Source organism: Panthera leo, chromosome C1, assembly GCF_018350215.1.
Source record: "Panthera leo isolate Ple1 chromosome C1, P.leo_Ple1_pat1.1, whole genome shotgun sequence".
In the NCBI taxonomy this organism is placed as follows: domain Eukaryota; kingdom Metazoa; phylum Chordata; class Mammalia; order Carnivora; family Felidae; genus Panthera; species Panthera leo.
In genome coordinates this window covers 147299935-147322464 of record NC_056686.1, presented here as the reverse complement: position 1 = coordinate 147322464, position 22530 = coordinate 147299935, and the positions used below count along the sequence as shown (strand labels likewise).

The window sequence follows — 22530 nt, the reverse complement described above, 5'->3', positions numbered from 1 at the left end:
GCTGAAAATGCACTAATGGATGGCACTCACTTTTAGGTAGATAATCACATTCTCTATTTCCTTTTCCATACATCATTGGGTTAGAGCTGTATATAGTAGTAATTCTCTGAAGGGTTAAAGGAACATCTCATTACTTATATCAGTCTTTCTGCTCCATGTCCTTAACCTGCCAAATGGTAATGAGAATGTGAACTTAACACTAAACTTCCTTTATTTCATCACAGAGATTAAAATGATTAGATGAAGAAATAGCAAACTTTTCCCCCTTAAACAACGAACTCCAGAAAGTACATTAGGGGGAATATGTTGTTCAAGAATGTTTCCTAGAATCTTTAATATCTACATGACTTCTTTTAACATGTTTGTGATGGACCAAACTATAAATGGTAACCACTGCAATTGCCATAAGAGACAAAACAGTGGCAGTGGAGATGGGGCTAAGGGCACCATTTGATATAGGCTGTAACTATTGGGAGTGGTACAGTGGATGTAAGTGGGATGCTTAAGTCTTCTCACACCACTTATTGACACCCCGGGGGAAAAACCAAAAGAACAATGCTATCTGTGGGGGAAAATATCATCCTAATGATAAATTCAGGTATATAGTAATAATTAAAACCAAAGCAAACTAAAACACAAAACACCAAAAAGGAAACACTGCTGAACAGTTAAGATAGTGGGTGTGTCTCTGGGGTGCCTGGGTGGCACAGTTGGTTAAGCTTCCAACTTCGGCTCAGGTTATGATCTGTGGTCTGTAAGTTTGAGCCCCATGTTGGGCTCTGTGCTGATAGCTCAGAGTCTGGAACGTGCTTTGGATTCTGTGTCTCCCTTTCTCTCTGCCCCTCCCCTGCTTGTGCTTTGTCTCTCTTGCTCTCAAAAATAAATAAAACATAAAAAAAATTAAAAGGAAAGAAAAAAAGAAGATAATGAGTGTGTCTGTTATGCAATAGGTGCCCAACGACTATTGTTCTCTTCCTTATAATATAAAGAAGTACTTTAACCTAATAATATAAGAATCAAAGACACCAAATAAAAGCCTTCTGGGATAGAGACAGGACAGAGAATGTAATCTGATCATCACGGAGCTCTTTACAAAATTAAAAATAATAAAATATAAACCTATATTTTATGCTGCTACTAAGGTGCTTTGTCATATTGCTAGTTATGCACAATGGTCCCTTCTACAGGCTGGGAATTTCCAGACTTTTAGATCTTTATATCTCTACAGTAAAGCAAAGGTATACATATTTACTCAGTGAGTTTAGAGGAAAAAAAAAAAAAAAGAATCATGAAAGGAAATCTGGAAATAGAAAGCAATGTTCGTATCATCTGTTTGGGCTTTCACCTACCCTAAACTGCAAATTTGGACAATTAGGTATCTATTATTTCATCTTTATGTATTTATATTATTAATACATATTTAATGTTTACATTACTACATATCAATTATTACATATCCTATATAGAATATGTAACTTCTACATACCTAGTAATGATACTAAGGGACTTGTATCCTAAAAACAGATTAGTATAGTAAACTTTTAGTGTTGTAATGTACTAAGACCTGTATTATTTTAACATGTACATTTCAGAGTTATTTCAGTGCAAAAAAAATAATGATAGAACCAAAGAGAATAAGCCAAATTACTCATTAGAAAAATGGGCAAAGAATATGAATGGATCATAATACTCAAATGGATCATAAAGATACGAAAATACTCAATCCCATTAGTCATCAAGAAAATGCTAAGTAAAATAAGATAATGTTAGATTGGTACAATTTAAAGACCCTGCCTATTATTAAATGTTGGCCAAAGAAAGAAGCAAACAGAAAAACAGAGAACACACACCCTGGAACTTTTCCGCATATTGCTTGAGAGGTTATAGTTGTTGTGCTACTTTAGAAAGCAATTCAGGAAGATCTAGAAAAATTGAAAAATGTACATTATAACCCTAATATTCTACTTATAATGCTATATTTTCCAGAACTCTATATGTGTAAACTAAGAGATATCACTGTTTCATTATTTAAAGTATTGGTAAGTGGAAGCTAAATGTTCTTCAATAAAGAAATGGCCGGTTTATTATTCTAAGAAATATATATACACAACAATAGTTAAAAACATAAACTAGACCTACACATACCAACATGGATAGATCTTAAATACTGAGTAGAAAAATATTGAGTGCACAATGATATACACACTATACCATTTTGTGTAGGTTAAAAAAGCAACACACAATACTGGTCAAGGACGTATAGGACATAAAAGTATGCAAAGTAAACTGGAAGACTATATACTAGTGGTCAGCTATTGGGAAGAGAGAATGGGCAAAGAGGGCTTGAATTTAAAAATAATTTTAAATAAAAAAGGCCAATGTGATGAATTATCAATAATTTTCAATTCCGGGATGTGAGTAGTTGAGTTTTTGTTATTCTCTGTACTTCTTAGTACTTCTAACATTTCTCAAGATCAAGATTAAAAGATGCAGATAAAACCCAAAATGATAGTAAAAAGAAGATATATGATTAAAGTAATTATTAATTCCTATGAAGCAGTAAAGGTCAATTTTTTTTTTCAGGAAGTATCTTGAAATATACTCTGTATGGCCTATTTAAATTACTTTATAATTTACCAGTATACATACATAGTTAAAAAAAAATGACAGAGTGGGGACTGGTAATATAATTAATGTATTGATTGAATAATTAATCACTGTTATATATTTTGAGAATAGTAATTACAGAATGTGAACTATGAAAAATTAAAGAAAATGAAATAATGTTATTTTAATTAAAATGGTGTTTTAAAAGACAATTAAATCATGGCATGATACATATATTTTAGAAGCATGGGCCCCTGACTTTTAAAAAGTATTTTCCTCTTCATTAATTAGGAAAATTGATACATTTGGGCTGCCTCCATATTTAATCAAATATAGTGAAAGAATCAAGATAATCTGAAACCTTGGGGTGCCTGGGTGGCTCAGTCAGTTAAGTGCCTGATTTTGGCTCAGGTCATGATCTCATGGTTTGCAGGTTTGAGCCCCATGTTGGGCTCTGTGCTGTTAACGTGGAGCCTGCTTGGGATTCTCGCTCTCACCTCTCTCTCTGCCACTCCCCCACTTGCCCTTTCTTTCTCTCAAAATAAATAAATTAAAAAAAATAAAAGATAATCTCAAACTGTGATGCTAACTATAAACTTGATCTCTTTTCATGGTTCCTTCTAGCTGTATCACCCACCTAACATTTTTAAATGCTCAGTCTAAGAAATAGGTAGTTCATTTTGAAATATTTTTTTACTATGATTAAAACATTTTGTTGTATAATGTCCATAAAGACACTCTTATAAAAACTACTTGGCTTAAAATCCACATTCTACATGGTCACGTTCTTAGGTTAAAATAGGTTAGCTTAACAGAATACTGGTTGAATTACCTTGGGCTCACATGCCCTGCAGAAGACCTAGTTTATACAAGTTTAATTCAAATCAGTAGAGATAGTTGTCACTTGGATTTGTAAGTCCCAGATGAAATTGGCTTGTGACTGGAATGGCAATGAGAAGTAATAATTAAAATGCCTTCCGGAGGAAATGTGCTTAAGTAAACTGCTCCAGATAAATGACTTCTGTAGAGCTGCAGGTCAGCCACAGACTCATTTATATCTTTCAGATGTGGTACTCTTTACTGTTTATAGTAGCAGTTGCATCATAAAAGTTCAGTGTTACTAAATCTACTCATAAGAGCATCCATTTCATAAATATTCACTGCAGAGATCCCCAAGAGAGTTTCTAATAATTACATTCCAATATCAAATAGTTTATTCTTCATCTGGTCTGAATTAGAAGTGAAATCAGAGATCTTTTATTTGTTTGACCATTAAGAGAGAGTGACCATTAAAAGACAACATTTAGGAATGGAATTGGGTGAATTATATTCTGGTGAGTATCACAGGATTCCCAAATAGCTTTTCTTACTACACACTTAAAGTAAGTCAACACAGAGAACTAGCGCAGCAGTATACAAGGATTTACCATAAGAGAAAGCAGAGGAGAAAGGACAGAAGGCGAGTTCTCATGAGAGAGTAGGAGGATGGGTGGAGAGGCTAAGGAAAACTTCTGCCACTCCCTGACCCCCAAACTAAGAATGCCTACAGCAATACCCTTGGGATCTTCCCCTCTTAACACCCAAGACAATAGTAGCATTATTTACAATAGTCAAAAAGTAGAAACAACCCAGATGTCTATTAACTGGTGAATGAATAAACAAAATGGGGTATATCTATCTATACAATGGAACATGATTTGGAAATAAAAAGGGGTTGAGTACTATACATGCTTACAACATGGATGAACCTTGAAAACAGCATGCTTGGTGAAAGAAGCCAAGTCACAAAAGGCCGTATATTGCATGATACTGTATATAGGAAATGTCCAGTGGGCAAATCCACAGACACAGAAAACGGAGGAGTAGTTCCCAGGGGCTGTGGGGAAGGGAGAATGGGAACGGGGTGCTAATGGGTAGAGGGCTTATTTTTGGGGTGATGAAAATGTTCTAAAATGGAACAGTGGTAATGGGTGAACAACTGTGAAAATTGTACCCTTGAAAATATGAATTTTAGGCTCTAAAAATATATCTCAATAAAACTATTGTTTAAAAAACTCAGGTTTTGACTGGTGAGAGCTCTGAAGGTCAAAGGGACAGAACTTTATCAGGCATCTTCTTGAAGAGGTACATTTAACATGTAATAAACTGTCAAGGCACAAACATTCAATCTTTTCAAAGACCCTTCATTTTTTAAAGAATGTATCATTTGAGGAGGTTTAGCTCACAATGACTTGAAAATATTCGCTGAAGACAAGACATGAACCATGAAAAGGCCCTTTTTGCTACTGTCAGCCTAAAACATTTTTAGAATTTTTAATAGTATCAATGGAAGCCTGATGGGCACTCACAGATGACCCTATAAAGTGTGGGAAAAAAAATCTGAATGGCTGTGCGGAATCAAATCTTTTCATTAAAAAATAACACAGTTCTTTTCTTAAGTGGCGATAAGAAGACTATTTGTCAAGACTGTATGACCTTTTTGAAACCATAAAGAATTCTATTTTAGCAGGGCTTTAAACTAACTGAAAGGGAGAGATAATCTTGGGAAGAGTGTGAAGTTATTTAATTTCAATATCGCTACCCATTCCCCCCCACCCCCATTCAGTTGGTATGGACAGGATTTTTCCAAGTCTAGAATAACTTCCTGACACCAGCAGTAGCCAGTTAAAGGATAATGTGAAAGAACCAAACGCTTCCAAATAGGGTCATCAAAGTTTAAGACAATGTATAAAAATCAAAATGAAAACTGAGAAACTGTATTTTGATTCCAAAAGTTGCTATTAATGTTTCTTACAATTAAAGGTCCATTTTTTAAGAATCTCTTTTTGACTTCAATGCAAAGGAAAAGTTAGTGTTTCGTCTTGATAAATGGACAAACTATGATGTATAAGATAAAATACATGGAACCAATTTATGTGTCCTAAAGAAACAACCTTTTTCTTTCATTATCTACAACTTGTCTAGAAGTAACTTAGTTTTGGGAAATGAATGGGAAGATCCCAAGTCTGCACTCAGGTATAGTTTTGAAATTCTGTACAACAAAATCTCAGAAATAGCCTGTTGAAGTCGAAAATGATATTTTCATTTATCGACTTTTCAATTCCAATTACATTTTCTTCTCCTTGCACAGTTTTGTTACACAAGTTGAACGACTTGTGTAATTCCTCTGCTTGCATGAAATGTGAAACATGAAATGTGTCTGTACACTTGAAAGCTGAATCTGCCTTGTAGTATTTGCCCTGACCAAGCCTTCCACCCACACCGTGCCCCTTGCCCCTGTTAGGCTGTAATGATCTCTAACCACTGCTGAATTAACATCCCTAGGTCACTGGTTCAGCCTCAAGCTATCAGGCAGAGAGGGCCATTAAAAATGAGGCCTGGAATATCGAAGTGCGACTTTAGAAACAAGACAAAACCAAAAGTTAGGGGAATTACCTCAACCTTAAATTAAAAAGATAAAAAAAATTTTTCTCAAAAGAATGAAATGTAGCAAACATTTAAAAGTGGTTGTTTCTTTTTGGCGTTAGTGGAGATGTTCTATATGGTGATGGTTACAAAACTACAAGCCAAAACGCTAAAAAATCATAAAGCTGCATGTTACAAACGGTGAATTTCACTGTAAGTAAATTATACTTCAATAAACATAACTTAAAAGCAAAGTGGTGAGGCGCCTGGTTGGCTCAGTTGGTTGTCTCAGACTCTTGGTTTCAGCTCAGGTCATGATCTCGCGGTTTTGTGAGTTTGAGCCCCAAGTAGGGCTCTGCACTGCCTGAGCAGAGGGATTCTCTCTCCCCCGCTCTCTCTGCTTCTCCCCCATCTGCACGGTCTCTGTCTCTCTCAAAATAAATAAATAAACTTTAAAAAAGAAAATAAAATGGTTATCTGAATGGCAGAATTATGGATTTTTCTCTTTATTAATTTCCTGAATTTCACAAATTGTCTAAAATGAGCATATTTAGCTCCACAGTCAGTAAAAACCAAACCAAAACCAAAACCCAAACCCAAAAGCAGAGTGAGAATAATACTTTGGCCACCCCTGCCCTTTCTATCCATTGGGAGTATAGGTGGGCAGGGGAAATCTGAGGGTGAGGAGCTGGGCCTCTCACTGAGGGCCACTGGGACCTTCTACTGTCACTCTATTCAGTGAAATCTAAGCTAGACTAGAGTTAGAATGAAACCCCATTGATGATGGGGATGCAAGGGGAAATATAATAAAATTCCATGCTCATCAAAATTTGGATTTGAAGTTTATTGCTTAGTCCATGGGAGGCAAGAGGTTTAAAGGGCAATTTTCCCTGAGGTACCCGTGCTGAGATTCTCCTACAATGAGCCGTACACACTTCAGCATCCCATGAGGGTCATGCCCCTTTTTAAGGCACTCACACCATGTACCTGCACAGTGATCTTTAACGTAGGATATCTCACATCTCAGCACCCATTGTCACCCATGACTGTAAAAGGCGTGGCAGACAGTCTTCATGGCATGCTGCCTGCTTGGAGGACCTGAAATTAACCCTTCCATCTATACATGCTAAATTCAGCTTTGAGTCTAACTAGTGTCAGAATTGGCCTCCTAGAGAATTACTTCCAGGTAAGGCGCTATTCTATCCATTTATACTCCCATTTAACAATGGAAGAAAGAGACCTAGCAGTCTGATTTTGTAATTCAGAGAGAGACTACCGAGGACACTATTTGCCACATCATATAGTGGCCCCTCAATGTTGACTCACAGGAGAAACCACTCAAGTCCCGGCCTCAGGAATGGCAGATTTTCCTGAGCAACCTGGTTTATTTTTATACTAGAGACACTTGAATCATACAATTCATTAGTGTTTCTCTCTTTAGGATGGGTACTAGGTCACTCAGAGCCAAAGTGGTTCCCTACTTTTAGCGAATGCGTGGAATGTTAACAACATACATTTCTTATACTATTTTAACCTTGATTTCATCTTGTTTTTCTAATCATTATCTTGCATTTGCTCTAATTTCCTCTCTCCATCTTTGGTTTTTGTATTTTTAAAAAAAATTTTTTTTTCTTAACGTTTTATTTATTTTTGAGACAGGGAGAGACAGAGCATGAACAGGGGAGGGTCAGAGAGAGGGAGACACAGAATCTGAAACAGTCTCCAGGCTCTGAGCTGTCAGCACAGAGCGCGACGTGGGGCTCGAACTCACGGACCGCGAGATCACGACCTGAGCCGAAGTTGGCCGCTCAACCGACTGAGCCACCCAGTCGCCCCTGGTTTTTGTATTTTTAAAAGATGTTTCAAATGCTTTTGGAATGAGGGAAAATATTAAATACATAGATAACTATGGTGTACTCAAAACAAATGAAAAAAAAGTGAGACCTTCTTTATTATCTGATTCCATAGCCCACTTTAAATGAAGTGAATATTAAATATATAAACAACTATACTATACTCAGTATATATGAAAAAAAGTTCTAACTTCCTTATGAAGTATTTCCACAGCCTGCCCTCAGTGAGGTGAAATACTAAATACACAGGTAATGGTAAACGCACAAGTAACTGTAGTGTACTTGGGCACAAAGCAGTGAGGCCGTAACTTCTCTATTAACTAATCTCATAAGTCACTGTAGGCTTTTCAAAGTCACAATGATTATTTTTGGTTTCACATATCATCTTAGGATATAAGCACCATCAATTCCAGATGAAGAATCATTCTATGTTGCTACTGCTTGGGTTATTAGGGCTTTTTTGTAGTAAATAAAGCAAATGAGAAATCCTATCAGAAATGGGGTTTTTATTAACCTTGTTTAGAACCAGATTTCCAAAGGGGCCTTAATAGAAAAACTAAGCAATTACTTTAATCATTAAGATTTTAAAATGATTTTTAATGAGTTTTGTTTTTAAGTTCTCAAAAAGGCATATTACAAGTAAACTGCCAATGGCAATTGTTCACTTTTTTAGGACACTTCCTAAATAAAAACAAGCACAGGCTCAGTTTCTCCACCTATGAAATGAGAATATCTCACGGCATGGGTTAAAAAGTTATCTTTGGTACTGCAAGTGTAAGGAAACCAAACTGCTCGTTTGGAGGGCCATTCCTCTGGGAGAGGACTCCATAGTGTACTATTTGGCACAACAGGACAACCATTTATTAAATACGACCTCATGCCACCGCCTCCATCTTATTCACAGGGTGAGGCCAATAATGGCAAATGCTTCGAACAGAAAAAGTAAATAAAAATATGCTTTTCGTTTCCCTCTGAGTTATTAAGATGTCATCTTCGGACCAGGAAACATAAGAAAATCTTACGGTCACCTTACCAACTCTGACACAGGATCTAAATAAAATGATATGAAAGACAGATGGTTGTCAAATCCCCCATGTTGCTTACTTGACTTGATTCATGTAAGAATGTCCTGAATCTACTTTGTGAACATAAGCAGTGGTCCCACTTTTAATTTCCTTTGAGCAAATCAGAAATGGCTGACAGGAAAGAGGGTTTGGGTCTGAGAGCTAATTTCTGTGTTTCTTTAGAATCTTGCTCTGAGATGAACAGCTGGTGGGGACTGGAAGACACAGGGGGATCTCTCAAGTGACCAAAACCTATGCTCTCCTCACTAACATTGTTTTCTAATGGGCTCCTTGCTTGTGTGTAAACCTGGTGGTCACAGAGCAAAGTAATTATGTCAACAGGCTTCTCAAGGTCCACTGAAAAGCACACTGAAAAAGGGCAGAGAGAAACCCAAAGATGCCAACTAGATGCCCTCATGATAAAGCATCCTTAACTTGATGAGCTTAAAACACATTGGGCTTCATTAAGTTTCATTATTCATTCAATGAGCATTTGTCTGAGTGCCTGCCCGCTGAGCACCAGGTACTGTGCCAGGGTTGTGGGGACAGGGTGGTACTTACCACCTCACAGGAAAGCTAACAAAGGCACAGTTAAGAGTTCAGATGAAGAGAGGTGACTTTCCTGGAGAAAGTTGGGAAAGGTTGTAGGGAAGGGTTAGCATTACACGGGAGGCATCAGGAATACATGAAAATCCAGCGTGAGATTGGAGTAGGGCAATCAAAATGGATCACTTATGATTCTTAGCAATCTCACTGAGTGCCAAAACCAGGCTTACTCATAACCCTAAAATTCCATAACAGATTCCTGTCCTGTTGTCTGGTCTCTCTTCATTCTGAACTATGTAGGCCCTACATTGCCAGGACACTTACCTCCAAAAACAACTTTCCACAGGTCTCCTTTATAGACCTAATGAAGGTTAAGATTCTCATCACCCTCTTTCCTTGTTCGCCACGATCAAATGCCAGCTTTACCCTCCCAACTTCATAAGCCATCAGGTCTTTTTAGGACACATCCTAGACACGGGAGCCTCTTGGCGCTCTAGTATAACCACAGTGTGGAATCCTATATACCTCTGTGCACGTTTTCCCCCTTCCTCTGGTCAAACCAGCTTCCCTTTCTGCAGGATCCATTCACTTACCCCAAAGTCACTGACCGAACCCAGTGACATGCCACACACCACACTAGGAACTGAGATCTAGACACAAAGCACCAAAATCACAGAGAGTAAATATTATAAAATGTATTTTTACTAACAGATTAGCTAAGTAATTAGGAATAAGCTAATTCAACTATATAATCTTAAAATTATTTAATACTTTAAAAATTGAAGTGCAGAAAACGATCTAATAGCCATGAACATATCCACCCCCTTATTTAACATGTTAATATTATGTCATTTTGCTGTAGATGGCAATTTATTTTATTTTTTTAATGTTCATTTATTTTTGAAGGAAAGAGAGACATAGTGAGAGCAGGGGAGGGGCAGACAGAGAGGGAGACAGAGAAGCTGAAGCAGGCTCCGGGCTCTGAGCTGTCAGCACAGAGCCCGATGCAGGGTTTGAACTCATGAACTGCAAGATCATGACCTGAGCCGAAGGCAGATGCTTAACTGACTGAGCCACCCAGGCGCCCCTATAGATGGCAATTTTAAATAACATGTTACAGATTTGGCTAAAGCCTAATTTCTGATAGCTTCTTCCTCCCTTCTTTCTGAGAAATACCACTATCTTAAATTGGTGTCATTCCAAAATACTTTTTATACTTCTACTACACATGCATACATCCATAAACAATATCAAATACTGTTTAAATATTTCATAGTACTGCTGCATATATTTTTTTAAATGTTCATAATGATATACTCTTACATCTATTCTTTTGCAATTTGTGGTTTTCACTCAGGAGTCTGTTTTACAAAGATGTCCATGTTGATACATGCAAACCAATTATTTTATTTTAACTGTTCTGGCATTTACTCATCCACAGTTTATTTTCCATTTCCATCCTGATGGATAATTATATTCTTTCTCATATTTCACTTTTGCAAACAATGCTGTAATGCACATCCTTATACCTGTTGTCCTATGCACACTATCAAACTCTCTCCAATGATAGCATATTCTTCAAGTTGTAAATCGTACTCTTCTGCCAGTTGATTCTCACTCACTGTTGAGGTTTTTTTTTGACTCAAGTTTTATAATATCTGGCTGTGAGCTCATCTTTAGTGATGTCAATTTCTCGGCTGGGGATTCCTGAACAATGTGAAGAATTACACTTGGACTCCAAACCCACACGTGGTACAAGCTTGGAGTCTGCGATGGGAAATGGTCATAGGTTGCTTAATGCAGCTATCTTAAGGTCACATGTACCACCTTCAAATTATACCAGGCCTCGTTATTGGGTCCCTGCATGGGTATTAAATCCAAGACTCTAGTGCTTTTACATGGAAGTGGGGTGGGTTTTGACTGTCCCTAGGTCTCCTGTACAGACAGGTCAACTGCTTCTGGCTCTGGCTTTCAGTTTATTTCTAGGACCTGGGGATTTTCCTTTCTATTTTGCCATTTCCTCTAGGTATTGACTTGCTTATTGATGTATCAAATATTTCTAGGGGTTTATCAAGAGAAATTCTATGTTAGTTTAATTAGCTACATTGCCAGAATAAAAGCCCTAAATGAATTCATTAAATGTTGAATTAAATTTTGTTAGTATCAAATTATATATTTTAAAATCTGTTGGCCTGTACATTTTGGAAACATACAATACTGTATTACTGAGGCTGTGAATTGCTCTTTTTGGTGCTAAAGATACAGATGGCTTTTTAAAAATACTGAATAGAGTCAAAATTAATTTTTCACAATTTTAACTTCTTTGATAAATTATTTCATTGAGTACCACAAAGCCAGAGTTAGAAATATTTGATTTACATTTTTATACCTTGCTTATAATTTCGCTTCCTATAAAAATAACTGTCTGGATAACTAAAATATGAACACATAATTTTATATTTGTATTTAAAAATTTTTATTAATCTTATTTGTATGCTTTATGTCTTACTAAACATACCAATATACACAAACGTTAAGGGTCAGAGATGAAAAGATTCACAAGCACACAATTTATCAGCCTAATATTTTTTAAATCCATAGCAACAATTAGCCTGAAAGGAGAAACAACAGGCAGTACTCTTTCACCAAGAAGGATTTCTTGGCCATGAGTAATAGAAGATACTGAAAAGTAGAACAATGATGATGTTAGAAATAACTTAAGAGACAAGTTACTGTGGGTACATTCCTATGCAAGAGTAAACAAAGCAAGCTTAAAAATGTAAGTAATAGAAGTTATGTTATGGTAGGCTGTACTAGAATATGTAATTAACAAGAAGGAAATCCACAAATAGGATAAGTAGTGATTTCACCACTTCATTCTTATAGCAATAATTTTATAGTAATGATGTTTTTACATAGCTCAAGAGGCTATTTAAACAGAAAACAGTAATTCTGATTAAACATGCTTTTTTTCCAGCAATATACTGGTTTTGAATTTATTATGTGAATACACTAAATTATTTCATATGGTAATTATTCTTTATAGCAGTTTTACAGAGTTGTAGAAAACCTCAAGGTCAACTGGAGACATTTTTAAAAGCTACTTAAATGTTATCCTTTAGAAATATTTCTTATTTGAAAAAATCAATGCCAGGCTTTCAAAGCCAATTAGCTTTACCAAGTAATTAGTAATTAACTGTGCAAACATGCATTAACTGTATCTACATATGAGAACTCAAATTTCTAAAGGCAGCATACTAGCTTTTGCTACAGAAACTTACCAATGCCACATAAAACATTTCAAGCACAGGACTGAAGGATAATCAATATTGCAAGAGGCTTCTCAAATTAGAATAAATTGACATTTTTGGTGTCAAATTCAGAAAGGCAAGTTAACAGTGACAACACTAACAGAATCATTTGCTGCATCCAGGACAACTTAATAAGGCATGTAACTTGAAGGCATGTAAAACGATAGAGCCATCAGCCCTGTACCTGGTGCTGGCGATACTCGGGGATTCTGCTCCAAGCCTACATCTTTCTAGCTGACTGGCAACGATCTGCCTTTCCACTTCCAGTTCTCGGGTGAGTCGTTGAAACTGAAGCTCCTGTGATTCAAGGAAATAAAAGGTATATAAGGTGCCAAGACAGATATGTGAATTAATGTGTGTCACAGGAAACATAGGAACATACCCATAACAGAGCACTGTATACAGTGTGGCTTTGTGAAATTAAGAGTTTTGGATGGAATTGTGGGCCTAGATAACATACTGATTTGTACCTGTTTCAAATTTAAAGGCACTAGAATGTTAGCCTTTGTTAGGAATGGGAAACATGTGGATATTTATCTGCTTTTTTGTTCTTTTTGTTGTTGTTAACAGTTTTAAAGGTTTATTTTGAGAGACAGCAATGGGGGAGGGGAAGAGAGACACAACCCCAAGCAGGCTCAGTGCTGTTAGCACAGAGCCCGACTCAGAACTTGAAATCACGAACCGTGAGATCATGACCTGAGCGGATATCCAGAGTCGGACACTTACCGACCATAGCCACCCAGACACCCCTGGTTTGTGTGTTCTTCTAATTGAGGTTTGCAAACAGTATTTCTGTTACAGTACTATATTAAATGTAAGGTCTGCAGAGTCCATACTTGATGTATCTACATCAGGTGCCCACCTACCAACGTAAGCTCTTCAGCCTCAAGAGCAATTTTTATATCCTTCATTCTATATTGAAAAAATGTAAATTCCCATAGGAGAATCACTTTTTCATGTTTGATACAGAGCCTTTTAATTGTTAGGGAAAAAAATCATTCCAATCCCACAGAAAAAAATCTTGCTATATTTATCTGCAATATAAGCAAGAAAAATTTTCTATTGTTACAAACGAATTCATGTGTCACTGTGTGAAGGGCAGAAAAAAAATGAAGCCTGAAACATAATACGGAATTTAAAACTGTATTTAGAAGTTTGGAAAGACTGTCTACAGATATTATATTATTCATTCTATGCTGCATTATGAAGGCAAGGAAGTTCTATCATAGAAGATGCTTTAATTTCATTTGTGCTTATCTCACTGTTACCTTGACAAGATTTTAATAAACAGGAAGCATGCCATGCTATAAAACATCTATAGATCAAATCAAGTATACTCCAAAGGCTTTAAGCCACAAATAACATCTCCAATAACACCTCAAGCTCCCCTGTGCCATATTATCTCCTTATAAGTCTACTCAAAGCAAATGCTGAACTCAAAATAGTTTAATTGGGCAATGACTGCTAGTTCAAAATACCAGGTATATGAAGCCTAAGCCTAGAAACTAATCAGAAATAAAGCCACCTTAAATATTATTTATGAAAATATGTACATATCTGTTTGCCATGCAAAAATTTAAAACAATTTAACTGAAAAATGTTAGCGCCCCGTGGATTCAGGCAATCATGCTATTACTTGACAGCCCTGGCTTTGTAAATTCTACAAACTACTCTTACTGCAATTTTTTAAAATACAGTCCCTGAACTCTTTACTGCTTTGTGATATGGAGAATACTTTTCTAATGAGCCTAGTTGGTGTGGGTATATAAGGCAGGGCCTGAATGAATAATAATAGTTGGCTCAATAATGCTATAGAACATGATCAAAGTGGGAAGATACCTATCTCTGCTCAACATTTCCTAGACCTCTGTCAGCTTAGCAACAAAAGACCTGATAGATAACAACATTCAGTATCAAGCTAAGATAACTGATTTTAAGGACAAATAGTATTATACTTATCTCACACTTGGTTTTTCTTTGCCCTTAAATAACAGCACATTTCTTGTGACACACTTGCAATCTTTTAACTATTTTACTCAGTTGTTTATTATACCTCTTATCCCAGAAGATTGGTTGCTTGTATCAAGCTGGGCCAGCAAGGACCATCTGTGAATCCAAAAAATATTCCCAGAGCCATCACATTAACTTTGTGTTCTGAGTTCAGTGGCTACTAGGGATGGAGGGCTGTAGTGTTTTCTTCATTTTGGGATGGCCAAAAGTTACCAGGGTAGAATTGAAGTATGTTTCACATTACAACATTAAAAAAAAAATCTTCATTCATACAAGAAAATTCCAATTCAGTGGATTTTTATCATGTTTGAGGTTGCCTATGACCTTTTGAGCATTCTTTCAAGGAAATGGTTGGGATATTTCCCACTTCAAGGCAGAAAGTTGGAAGTTACTGTCCCATCATTCCTTCCCTCAGAAGCAGAGAGGGTGACTTTGGCTCTGCCAAGAAGATGTTACACTGTGACTCAGATGCCGAAACTAAGACTTTTACTTATTTTTTAAAATTTTTTATTTATTTTTGACAGAGAGAGAGAGAGGGAGAGGGAGAAGGAGAGGGAGAGGAGAAGAATCCCAAGCAGGCTCTATGCTGTCAGCATGGAGCCTGATGCAGGGCTCGATCTCACGAACCATGAGATCATGACCTGAGCCAAAATCAAGAGTGGACACTCAACCGAGCGACCCAAGCGCCCCTGAAACGAAGACTTTGACATCAGAAAACACAAAGCTTATTTTCTCTCTCTTTCACTTTCTTGCTGCAACCTCTGCGACAGGTGTCAAGGTCAAGCTCCCAATACAGAAATGACCTCCCCCAAAACTGCTATGTTTATGCCAGGTGGCAATGTCAGTGGTTTTTTTTTTTTTTTAAACCAATTTGTGGTACAGATCGAGACACTGTTTCTGGAAGTTAAATCTCAAGGCTTGTTCTCCAGCCCTTGCAACAAATATGGGAATTCACAAATACACGCTTAATTTAAATGCCTTTTTCTGCATAATCAGCCTTGTCAGTCTGTTTTTTGCAACTAGAAATCTTGACTGAAGCACCTACAGAAACCATTTACAGTAGTCGAGTTGCTAGCTAAACCTATGTACCCATGAAGTAGCTACATTCTTCATTTAAAAGTTGGGTAATTCCTTCAACCTTCATACAGACTGAGTAATGTCCACATTATATCCCTAGTGGCCATGGACCTATAATATTGAACATCACCAGCTGCCTTTATCAAAACCATTCTGCCCAGTATTTGCTCACACTTCTTATTAGGAGGATGTCATTAAAGCCCTGAAAACAGATTATCAGGAAGCTATAAAACATGAAATTTGTAGAGGTTACCTAATACCTGTGAATATTTACAAGCAAAAATATATGCCTTGTTGCAAAAGTATTCATATTACCCCTACAGAATATAAATCAAACACCCATAAGGGACTGCCACCAAGATGGGTGAGCAGGATATAAATATTTGACAGTTCTGTCTCTACCAACTTCTTAGACTGCCTGATGAGGAAGTTATTATTACAGTCATATAAAAATACATTTGATCATTTCTAAAATAACACTCATTAATATGATTACACAGAGATACCACCTACAAATTAAAAATTTTGTATTTTATCCTATAAACTGACATTGTGGAGGGTAACACTTAAATCAGTATCCAAAACTGGGCATCTGAATTATAAGGGGACCCTATATTTGTTCTCCTTTGAGAAGACAAGGAAAGCAATGTTAAAAGCATTTGCCAATGATTTAGCATACGACAGTTTCCTCTTAAATTCTGGCAAACAAGACCATAAACAAACCCAGAAAGTCAAGGCTACTAATCTGCTATAAAATGGAGTCTACATGTGTTTGAAACCTTTTCTTTATGTTTACCTCCTCTCTCTCAGGTAAATACACCAATAAATATTCTCTGAGAGTGAGCCAAGGGAATAGAAGAAAAACTTCATTTTCATGCTTTATATGGTGGACAGAGCTGGGCAGGAAGCCTGAGGAAGGACTTGTTGCGGGGCTGTCAGCCACTTCAGGGGTGCCTCAGTGGCAGAGAACGTCCTTGCCCAAGGGCACGCCCTTCTGGGTGGTTGCAGCCAACCACTGATTGAGGTGGGAGTATAAAGGTGGAGCCCAGATTTGCTTCAGGGCTCCCCAGGGGCTGGGCCAGCCTGCTGAGTATTTGAACTTCCCCTCTGCCCCCAAGTGTTGATCTGTAATAGATACTCTGTGCCCCAAACTCCATCTCCGTGAGAACCCGACCTGAGACAGTATTGTTTTTTGGCCTCCTTTTATATAAAGATAGAAATTTTCTCTCACTCTTAATTTTTAAATTCTGTGAGACACTTTGTACAGAAAAAGTATAAACAATAACAGTGAAATCTGGAGAACCCGACCCAGCTGTAGCAAATCTTAATGTTTTACTACATTTCCTTCAGGTTTTTTGATAAATAAAATATTACAGATACATTGAAATCCTGGTTTCTTTCTCATGGATCCTATTTCTCTCCCTCCTTTCCTCCCTCTTCAGAAGAAACCATTCACCTGAATTTGGTGTTTAATAATCACGTGACCAATTTATATTCCAGTCAGCAGTGTATGAGTTTCTACACATTCTCTCTCCCGGGCATCAGTTTGCATTTGGGGGCTTAAATCCCCCCTCCCTTTTTGATAATCAGATAAATATGGGCAGCTACTTTGCATGTGTTTTAATTTGTATTTCCCCCGATAACCAACATCTTTTCATATGTTTATTGGCCATTCAGATTTGGAAAACCATAGGCATCATGAATTCTCAGGGGGGAGAATTTTCCCTACTTCCAATACCCACGCTCGTCCTCTTGTGTGGGACAGGTGTCTTATTACCCGCCTACTAAGGTAGTTTGGTCAAGTTTTGGCTTTGGGCAAGGGACTTCCCATTTGACTCCCCACCTTAAGGATCCCTCATTTGACAAGTAGCTTGTAGCTGTCAAGTGACATGCTGAAGATCATCTAGGTTTGGCAAGTACCTTCAAGGTGAAAGCCAGTTTTACTTACTACTTACTTAGCTTAAGATTCCCACTTTCATTTTAGTTTTGGTTTCTGTGGATTCTTTACTTCCCTTCCAGCTTAGTCCTGCTTTTACAAAAAACAATGTGAATATTTTACTCAGCTTATCTTAGTTTCCTTCAGGGAAAAGACTGGTTAGGGTAAGCCAGGAATGAAGAGTCTTAACAGATTTTTCATATTTTCTCTTAATTTCTCTCAGTTATATTCAGGGGAAATTTCTTAGTATTACTTTCAATTCGCTATTTCTCTATGTGCCCTGTTAAGGGTTTATCTCATCTATTTTAATGACAATATTTTCCATTGCTGAAACTTCTACTTGGTTCTTTATCACACCCACCTGTTCCTGCTGCTCACTGAGAGTGAAATCTTTCTCCCTTCTTATTTAGGTTTACCTTTCTTTACCTAAACTCCCAGGCACTTCGGTCCTAAATTGGTGATTCGGTGTTCCTTTCAAAGGGAAACACTACAGATCCTGCACATGTAGTCACGAGGCTATTGTCTACTTCCTCTGGTTTCCAGAAGCCCCAGGAAGCCTTCTACTCTCATCTCCTTTAATAAGCAGGAAGAGCTCCACCTTAGCTTCAAGGATTCTGGTGTTGGCACTGAAAACAGGGCATACTTTATTTTCCTGTGGCCTTTTTAAAATCCTCACTGATGGCCCGTGGTGACAGATCTCCTGACCCTTTCTAACTGTGCCCTATGGAAGCCTTACTCCAGTTTGCAAATTCTCTCCTTATAAACTCTTCATTATTTACTCAGAATATTCTCTGTCTCTGGGTTACTAAGAAGACTCTACAGACTGTATGTGAAATGTAGTTCTTTCCTGAAAATAGTGCTTTTGCTGACCTCTCTCTCTGGCAAACACTATACATTCTTCACAGTCCATACCTGAAGTACCCAAAAGTCTTGGCTCCTCACTACCTCTACTTACTAGCATAAAGTTGTTTGTAATATTCCTCGTGGTCCTCATGCTGGTAGGATCAGTAATTACATTCCCTCTTACATTCCTGATATTAGTACGTTTTTTTTCCCCCCTTAATTGATAAAAACCATGTTTCCTCCAAATATGTACAAAAGCTCATTGTGCTTTCAGGCTCATGCAATCCAACTAGAGTTGCCCACTTCCATCACTACTATCTATATTTACTTCTAGTTATTCTATTTGATTTACTGCTTCAGGGGTACCTACAGTAGTTATTACTGCCGTGATAATGACAAGAGCGAGCAGTGGGCATCACAGCAGGCCATTAGCCATGATGCCCTCAAATTCCTGTCCCCACACTCAACTAATCTTCAATCTCTTCCAGGCTGAGTGGAGGGAGTGGCCCCTTCCTGACTATCCCTAGCCTCTCCACACCCTCTGGCCTCCTCTGGGATTTGCTTTTTTCCTGACTCTGAAGAGTTTCCTCTCAGTTTAATGTTCAAATCTTTCTCATTGGAAAGCACCTACTTGGTCTCAGGACTCCTTAATCTTTGTCTCCTTCCCTTTGACCTATACTACCTTTTTGGTAAATATTTTTCTTTAAGTTGACTTGTTTTTTAAAACACAGTATCTCAGACATTAAAATAATTAAAATCCTGGTTTCTAATGCTTTTTACAATTCTAATATGAACTCAAGTACATAGTAATTTTTAAAGATGTTCATCTGTGTACTAAAAATCATTTCACATCAGCAGAGCACGTGGAACACAGCAGGAGTCAACATGTCTTTCCATGCCTATAAATCTCAGCAGGAAAGTACTGAGTACTGGTTATGCTGAAGGAAAAAAAACCCTGATAAATGGTTATTATGTGATGCAATCAGTGGTTAAGCAAGAAAGCATTTTTATTTCAATCATTTTTGCTTAAAAACCTTCCCCCAAAATGTATATTTCTGTCTCAGCGTGCTGAAAGAGTTTTATATCACTAAGAGACCAATTATCACCAAATAATAATATGTTAAAATTTTAAAGTACAGAAATTTGTGCTGGATATGTCCTGCTCTCAGGATATACATACTATAGCATTTTTTTCCCTCATGTTCAAAATATGAACAAATTATGGTCATGATCATATCTTTGGGGGTCTTCAGCCAGGCCTAGGGATCCTTTTTAAAAGTGATTACTTAAGAGCAAATAAGAAATCCTCAAAAACATCCTAAATGCCATTCTTTAATCTAGGCTGGTACTAAACCAAAGCAGCCATATTGTCAAATGGTTCTTTAACTTCTCAGCCTCAAAATAACCAGTCAGTAATGTAAAGGAGATTAAATGTCCTGACTTCCTATCATGGTTAAATAACTGACAGGGGTGCCTGGGTGGCTCAGTCAATTGAGCGTCAACTCTTGGTTTCTGCTCAGGTCATGATATCACGGTTCGTGAGATGGAGCCCCAAGTTAGGCTCTGCACTGACAGGGTGGAGGCTGCTTGGGACTCTCTTTCTCTCTCTGCCCCTCCTGGATTTGTGCATGTGCACACGTGCGTGCTCTCTCTCTCAAAATAAATCAATAAACATTAAAAAAAAACCCAACCTTACAAATCATTATTAGGTCTCCTTGGCAATCCCTAAACCATCCATAATTAATTGTAGAAGTGCCAGGCATATCATGGCCATCTCTTCTGTACTGGCTAGTTCCCTTTGTCAAAAGGAAATTCAAAATTAAAAAGATTTAAACAACTAACACTGACTTTCTCACTGTGTTCTGAGAACATCAGTGTCCCACGAAATATGCCCTGAAAGGAAGAGGTTCCAGGTCAACCAGATTTGGGAAATGCTGCCCAGAAGATTCCAATTCTTGGGGATTCTCGGCAACACTTAGATTTTAAAAGATCTAAGACGTCTACTGATAGGAAATCAGCTTACCTTTGTAAAACCTAGCAACTTTGATTTACTGAGACTAAGCACACTTTTTCAAGGAACAACTATTAACATCTCAAGAAACAATACTGTCTTGCAAAACACAACTTAGGCAATACTGAAAAATAAAGCTCATTTATTGTATTTAGGGATGGTTTAAGAAAGGGGTATTTAACCTGTATTCTACATTAGAAACATATACAGGAAAACAACATTTTAATTACTTTTGTCCAGAAAGAATATTTACAAAAGGCAGGGCACCACAAAGGGTTAACCTTCAAATGGAAACTGTTGACCTCCTCCCACTCTGAAGATAAGAAGGGTATGAATGATTAGGGCACCTCTGCAGGGCTAGCCGCCCTACACTATATAGCCACAGCTTCTTGCATTTAGATATTGTTTGAGATAAAAGGAAAATACAAGATACAATTACCAGCCTGATTTTTTGTTATACTAGCTAACATTCCAAGGATGAGCAATGTTAAGATCTTATTGTTTTATCCTCCTATCAAACCACACAGGATTATACCAGCTTCTAGCTTTGATCTCTTAGCTTTCAGTTTTAATGAAGCAGAGAGAAAGCAGGGGAAGTTTACCAGATGCTCTAAATTTTTATTCTAAAGCTCAGGCTCTTATCTGTAACTCTGTCACCAAAGCTCCTTTATTAGAAGTAAAAATAAAGGGAGAAAGGTATTCAATACAACGTACGAGGAAAGCGTTTTGCCTAGAACCAGATGCAGATGACAACATCAAGGTAAACAGGTAAAAAGTCCAAGCCTTTTTATAGTACCACTGATTGCTTTTAATAAACTGTCCCCTTAATGGTAACTCCTTGCCAGTGGTTCTTCTTCAGTCTCTCACCTGGCAATCTGACCAGAACACAGGTCCATCCACACCTGTGATATACAAATTATCTCTAATCAGATCCAATGTTTGGCTAAGTGGCTGTACCAGCAGACACATCCTCCACTCTGCTACACCTCCCCCTTTCTCCTGTGTTTACTATTTCTCCACTGCCATGGTTTTCAAAGTGTTTGCCCTGAATCAGCAGCATTAGCGTCAACACTACCTGGAAACTTCTTTGAATCAGAAGGGGTGGAGTCCGGCCACCTGTGCTTGAACAAGTCCTCCAGGAGATTCTTGTGCATGCAGAAGTTCAAGGACTAGCATGCTAATGAAGTCACCCTTCCCTTCTCACCCAGGCTCAAACCGCAAGTGTTTTCACCATTTCCCTCCTTTCTCTTACTCCCCACACCTCTCATGGTAAGTGCTTTCCGAAATCGGTTGCTTTAGCTCTCTAACATGGACTGAATCCATTCCCTTCCTCACCATTCCTGCCATTTCCCCTAATTCAGGCTCACATTAACTTTGGACTACTGCAGTACCCCTCCCTCAGTCTTTCCCCACCAGGGTGGTCAGGGACCTTGCCTCTGCTTTCACGTTTCTTCCAGCCATGTCTGTCAAAGGCACGATTCTAGTCAATAATTTCTATCCTATACTGGCGGCTCTCTGGGCTGCAGAGTCTCTGCTAAGTGCTGTAAATGCACTACTTGGTTAACTCCCCCAATCAACCAGCAAGGAAGTCAGGGTTACCCTCACTCCATACAGGGATGACTTGCCTAAGGTAATTCAAAGCCAGGATTTGAAATCACATCAGCCTGACTCTGTGTAGTGCTAACCATTGTGCACCATGCCCTTCCCACCCCATCCACAATAGAACTTATGAAGTCAGCTCAGCTGTTTTTTAAGACCCAAGGTAGTGTGTGTGCCTCCCCAAATACCTTTTCTTGGTTTCCTGTCACTCTCCTTCAGGCACCTAAACTGAACTATTTATGGTTTTCTATGCACACCACTCAAAGCT

At 37.8% G+C, this 22530-nt stretch overlaps 1 protein-coding gene and 1 long non-coding RNA gene across 11 annotated transcripts in view; one reads left to right on the top strand and one right to left on the bottom strand.

The window, feature by feature from the left end:
- Positions 1–22530, bottom strand: part of PKP4 (plakophilin 4) — a 238484-nt gene that overhangs the window by 90622 nt on the left and 125332 nt on the right. For all 10 annotated transcript variants that reach the window (XM_042948855.1, XM_042948849.1, XM_042948857.1 and 7 more), the window contains one exon: positions 12971–13083. In XM_042948855.1, coding sequence (XP_042804789.1) covers positions 12971–13083 — 113 coding nt within the window. The remainder of the gene's footprint in view (positions 1–12970; positions 13084–22530) is intronic.
- The window catches only part of LOC122226153, a 65530-nt gene that overhangs the window by 29814 nt on the left and 13186 nt on the right, over positions 1–22530 (top strand). Inside the window, exon 2 of the long non-coding RNA XR_006205495.1 lies at positions 12909–13060. This is a non-coding gene — a long non-coding RNA (uncharacterized LOC122226153). The remainder of the gene's footprint in view (positions 1–12908; positions 13061–22530) is intronic.